Below are 6413 nucleotides of genomic sequence, written 5' to 3'. Positions count from 1 at the left end.
TGAAGTTTTGAGTAGAAACTGGGGATTATGGGTTTTTGGGATTTTGGGAGAGTTTGAGTGATTTGAAAGAGAATGGAGTGAATTTAATGTGGGATTTAATATAGAAAAAGGGGAATAAGGGAAGGGAAACAGTTAGAAAAAGAATTCGAAAAGGTGTGGGGGGTAACTGAATGGGTGTTTTTTTATATAGTCGGTCGGGTGGGGTCGGGTCACTATTTTTTATGAATTGACGATACCCCATCGCCGGTCCGTCAACTTATTCGTAGATTGTGACCTAACTTAGACAAACCTTTAAAACATACCTGGGATCTATGGGCACCATCATGGGCCCGTCATGGAACGACGACCCTTCGGTTGGTCCGTAGATTTGTGCCCCATACCAATTTCTACAAAATTCTTGTGGTTTGGTCCCTGCATATTTAGCACTAATTAAGACATTCTTTTTGTGTTTTTTGGACACTTTTTAGATACGACCTCTAAACTACTCTCTAGCCAATAGACTAAAAAAATAAAGAATATTTACACATGACATTGATTAAAACAAAACAAAACAAAAGAAAGCAAGTATTCCTACAAAGAAAAGAATAACCTATTGTTAACGTTGCGACACGATGCAAAACCTTTGATTACAGAGACTTCATAAAGGTGATATGCCTCAACCACTTCATGGGCACTCTCTGCAAGCCCTAGGTAGATCTTGATTGTTTGCCCATTTACCGTGAACCTTGCACCCTCCTTGTTCTCCAACTCAACCGCTCCATGTGGTAACACTTTATTAACCACGAATGGACCAGTTCATTTGGACTTGAGTTTGCCTGAAAAAAAGAGCAACCTAGAGTTAAATAGAAGCACCAAATCCCCAACTACAAATTTGCGCTTCTCAATATTTTTGTCATGATACTTCTTTATTTTTTCTTTCTAGAGGGCTGAACTTTCATATGCTTTGAGGCGAAACTCATCAAGCTCATTAAACCGATTAAGTCTCTGTTCCACTGCTTCATTCCAATCCATCATCAATTTCTTCATCGCCCACATGGCCTTGTGCTCTGACTCAACCGGTAAGTGACAAGTATTCCCATATACAAGTTTGTATGTAAACATACCTATGCGAGTCTTGTATGCAGTTCGATTAGCCCAAAAGGAATCATCAAGCCTCCTTGACCAATTCGTTCTATTAGCCACCATTTTTGACATGATCTGCTTAGTTTCTCTGTTGGACACCTCAACTTGCCCACTAGTTTGTGGAAGGTATAGGGTGGTTACATTGTGGCGAACCCCATATTTCTCTAATAGCCCTTTGAAAAACCTGTTGCAAAAGTGGAACCCCCCATCACTAACAATGGTCCTAAGTGTGCCAAATCTGGAAAAGATGTTCTTTTTTCAAGAACACAATGAAACTCTTCTTTTCATTGTTGGCAAGTGTGCTATTGGTTCCACCCATTTTGAAACATAATCCACCTCCACAAGAATATATTTTATCCAATGAGAACTCAAAAATAGGACCATAAAATCAATGTCATATACATCAAACAACTCAATTACTAGAATGGGATTCAAAGGGAGCTCTTGCCTCCTCAAAATACCTCAATATCTTTGGCAGCTATCACATGACTTGGCGAACTCATGAGCATCATGGTGGATAGTTGGCCAATAGTACCCACACTACAAAAGCTTATGGGTAGTCCGAATACCACTATGATACCCACCCACATGCGGGGAATGACATGCCTCTAAAAAACTTAGTATCTCTACTTCTGGCACACAACGGCGAATAAGCCCATCAGCACAAATCCGGTATAAATAAGGCTCATCCCAAGAGAACTTTTTTATATCATGCATGAAATTTTTCCTCAAAAGGAAGGACAAGTCCGATGGGATTATATCACTACCTAGATAATCCGCAAAATCAGCAAACCATGGAATCATGTCATGAGAAGCGGCCAATACATGCTCATCGGGGAAGGTATCATCAATTTCAGCCTTTTCATCCAACTCTCACATAGATTCATCCTCTAATTTTTCCAAGTGATCGGCAACTTGATTTTTCTATCTTTCACCTTAAAGTCAAACTCTTGCAATAGTAACACTCATCTAATCAACCTTGGTTTTGTGTCCTTCTTTTCCATCAAATATCTCAATGTGTAGTGACCAGTATGCGCTATAACTCTTGTGCGAAGAAAATAGGAGCGAAATTTTTTGAAAATGAATACCACCGCAAGGAGCTCTTGTTCAGTCATAGTGTAGTTATTTTGTGCTTCATTTAGGGCTTTACTTGCATAATAGATGGGGTGAAGGATTGTATCCCTTCTTTTTACCAATACCACACAAAGAACAACCCCACTAACATCACACGTCACCTAAAATGGATTACTCCAATATGGGGAAATAATTATGGGCGCAGACACCAACTTCACCTTCAACTCTCCAAATGCCTTCAAACAGGATTCATTAAAACAGAACTTACATTCCTTCTCAAGTAACTTTAACAGAGGATGTTCAATTTTTGAGAGATCCTTAATAAAACTTTACAAATATGGGTGGAGGAAGTCTCTCTATAACCTTAAATTTGGCTCGATCAATCTCTATCCCCTTCTTTTAGATGTGATGGCCCAATACAATACCCTCTTTCACCATGAAGTGACATTTTTCCAAATATAGCACAAGGTTGCAATCTTCACATCTTTTGAGAACCTTGGCCAAGTTACTAGACTAACGATCAGAAGAGTCACCAACAAATGAAAAGTCATCCATAAACACCTCAATAGTGTCCTCCACCAAATTGGAGAATATCGACATCATAAATCTCTGAAAAGTAGCAGGTGCATTATACAACCCAAAAGGCATCCTCTTGAATTCGAATGTCCCATAAAGTCAAGTAAAGGTGGTCTTCTCTTGATCCTCCGGTTCAATAGATATTTGATTGTAACCCGAATAACCATCAAGAAAACAGTACCATCCTTTTCCTGCGAGCGTATCTAACATATGATCCATGAAAAGCATAGGAAAATGGTCCTTCTCACTCCATGCATTCAACTTCCGATAATCCATACATACTCTACATTCGGTCAACGGCCTCATTAAAACAAGCTCATTCTTCTTATTTGGGACCACTATCATTTTCCCCTTAAGCCTTAAGCTCTAATTTTGGGGCCTCTTCAATAGATGGGTTCCCTAGTTGAGACTTGCGATGCTTCATATCTAACTCCAATTTCTTTGGTTTAAACAAAAATTCACCTCAAAAAAGTGCCGCAACCAACGATCAATACTCTTCAATACCATCACTCTCAAAATTCATGAGCACTGCCGCTAGTGCCTCAACACCAAGGCGCTCTTTGATTTGTACCTTATACGTACTCTCAACCCTGTAGGATATAGCAAATATCGTTTTGAGCTCACCACTCTGCCTCATGGACCTACAAATTTTGAAAGTTGCTTCTTCATTGTTTAACCTTAACTTCATCTGCCCTTTTTCAATTTTAATCAAGACGCGACCGGTAGCAAGAAATGGCCTCCCAAGAATAATATGCACCTCAAAATCCACTTCACAATCAAGAATCACAAAATCGGCTGAAAATATAAATGACTCCACCTTCACTAACACATCGTGGAGTATCACAATCGGCTTTTTTACTGTTCGATCGACCATTAGTAACCGCATCGCAGTAGGTTTTGGGTCACCAAAGCCCATGTTCTTGTATATAGAGAGGGGCATGATATTTATGCATGCATCAAGATTACATAGTGCTTTAGCAAAGTGTAACAACCCGAATGGCCCGGATCTTCTTTCTTCTGCATAAGAGACCTTGTAGAAATAGCCATACAATGTTGCATTATGTCATTATCCTCAAAACCTATAGATCTGTTATTAGTAACCATATCTTTCATAAACTTCGCATAATCGTGCATTTGTTCAATATATTCTATCAATGGGACAGTGATGGAAAGTTGTTTCAACATAGTAATAAAATGCCGATATTTACCATCCTCAGTATTCTTCACCAATCTTTGCGGGAATGGTGGTGGTCTAGGAATGGGGATCACCTTTTGGGGTATCTCTGCTTCTTTCACTGCTTTGTATACCAACTCACCACTAACTTTCACTACCTCATCATCTTTTCTCACGTCATCTTCCACACCAGCCGGCATAGGTTGATCAATGGTTTGCTTACCCCCTCGAGTAGCGACTGCCATGCAATGTCCATCATTTTTCTAATTTTGGATAGTATTTCTAGGAAGAGTACCCAGTTGGCGTGGGTTCACAGTAGTAGACAATTGGTCATTTTCAACTCAAGGTACTTTATTGAGACTGCATGTACATCCACCTTTTGCCTAATATTGGCCAAATCATCTCTCAACTCCTTGGCGTGCTCTTCACTATCATCAAAACTTCTAATCATCTTTTGCAATTTTGAGGTGGAACATATGGCCCACTTTGATTATTTCAGTTACCATAATTACCCCTCTTGAAGTTATTATCGCGGTTGTAGTTTTCATATTGAACATAATGGCCCTCTCAATTATAATTCCCAAAGTTCTAGCCTTGATTTCCTTGAACTTGTCGCCAATTTTCCTTATTGAAGACTTGAGCATTCAGTTGGAAACCCCCCGTCTGCTCATTCACTGCATAAGAATCCTCTTCATATTAGTAGTCATCTGTTGGCGGTGGTGGTTTAGTAAAATAATTCACCGCATTTACTTTCTCTGCACCTCCAGCGATATGTTTCAATACCAACCCGAGTTTAGTTCTCATTTGAGCCATCTCTTCACGAATCTCATCTAAGGACAGATTGTGTGTAGCTTGCACTACACAGGTGTTTCTCCTAGTGTTTGACTTCCTAATAATCCAAGCCTTATTATTTCAAGAGATTTTCTCCAACTTCTCAGCTATCTCTGCATATGTGCACTCACCATAACAACCACCCTAAATAGTATAAAGTATTGCCTTATTATTATCATTTTTCCATAGATAGAATTACTCTTTCAACGACTCATCATCAATGCGGTGGTTTGGGACACTTCTCATAAATGAGATGAACCTATCCTATGACATACTCACTGACTCTCCAGGCAATGCCACAAAGTTGTTCACTCTATATTTGTGGTTGAGCTTTTTAGACACCGGGTAATACTGTTCTAAGAACACATACCTCAATTGCTCCCAAATATAGATCAAATTATAGGGCAACTCAGTGAACCGAATTGCGGCCTCTCTCGTCAGTGAGAGGGAACACTCTTAACTTGATGACTTCCATGTCTAAGTCTTGCCTCCCTACATAAATCTTTCACACAGACCTCAGTTTGGCGATGTGAGCATGTGGATCCTCAGATGGTAGCCTCGAAAACAAACCTCTGGCAGTAAGAATATGCATCAAGCTACTAGTTACCACGAATGGATGACCATGTCGTAGAAAAGGTAGTATAATACGCCCATCAAAGTTAGTGATGTTTATGTTGCCTCTATAGAACTCTTGAGGGTGTAGGATGGGAGGTTGCCTTTTTAAAGCACCATCACCAGGGTACCCGACAATCACTTGGTTGTGAGCATCAACCGGCGGTGAAAGTTTACTCTTGATCCCATCCCTGAATCCTTAGTCCGACACTTAAAGAATTTAACCCTGTACCTTGGTCTGGATAAGTAAGTCTAAGTTACTAAACCTTACCTTTACTTCATATTAAGCATCAGATTCGATGTTTGTTTTAGTTATTACTTCGTGTCAATCGAAACTAGCCTATTAGATAGAATCCATTAAATCTATGCCGATAATTCTTTTCCTATTAACTACCCCCTTTGTCAGGAAAGTAGCAATGAGGCGAGTTCTAACGCGTGCACTAGTTAACAAAACTTCTAGATGAAAGAATTATCAATGCATGTAATAACCTATTTGAGAATTGTTATTTAGCTAAGATTTTTTTGTTAATCACCCATGGTTTCCACAACCCTAGTTGTGGATTTAGTTAATCATGCTTAGAAGAACACAATTCATAATTGATAAATAATAAATCATGAACTTACTTTGACAAATTGGAAGAAAATCCAGAAATTCAACTTGAAATCACAAAATTATCTTGAACAGCAAATCCAAAAATTTTAATTAATTGCAAAAATAAATCTCCAAGAACAAAAGTATGAAATTAATAAAAGAAATTAACACAAAAAAATAAGATTTGTCATTCTATTTATATTAAAAAGAAACCTTAGTTGAAAAGGATTCAAAATAAGGAAAGTTTGTCCAAAACTCAGCTTCAATTGACAACCCCTACAGACGGTTCATCAATTTTCCATCGGTCCATACTTAGAATCTTTTCAAAGCCTGCACTTTGCATTAATCCAATTGACGGACCAACAACATGGTCCGTAGATTCATCTATGGTCCGTCAATGCTTCTCGTCATTTCATACTTTGCTTTTTCTTC

General features: G+C 38.8%; 1 protein-coding gene across 1 annotated transcript; it reads right to left on the bottom strand.

The window, feature by feature from the left end:
• Positions 1-918: 918 nt before the first annotated feature.
• LOC104648310 (uncharacterized) lies at positions 919-3688 on the bottom strand. The gene is made up of 2 exons (XM_069287257.1): positions 3267-3688; positions 919-1306 (listed from the first exon to the last, which is right to left on the bottom strand). The coding sequence occupies exons 1-2, from the start codon at positions 3686-3688 to the stop codon at positions 919-921; spliced, it is 810 nt and encodes a 269-aa protein (XP_069143358.1).
• Positions 3689-6413: the final 2725 nt, after the last annotated feature.

The sequence above is a fragment of the Solanum lycopersicum genome, chromosome 7 (genome assembly GCF_036512215.1).
Source record: "Solanum lycopersicum chromosome 7, SLM_r2.1".
NCBI classification, from domain to species: Eukaryota; Viridiplantae; Streptophyta; class Magnoliopsida; order Solanales; family Solanaceae; genus Solanum; species Solanum lycopersicum.
Note: the sequence above shows the minus strand (reverse complement) of the source record. Positions and strands in the feature narration are given on the sequence as shown.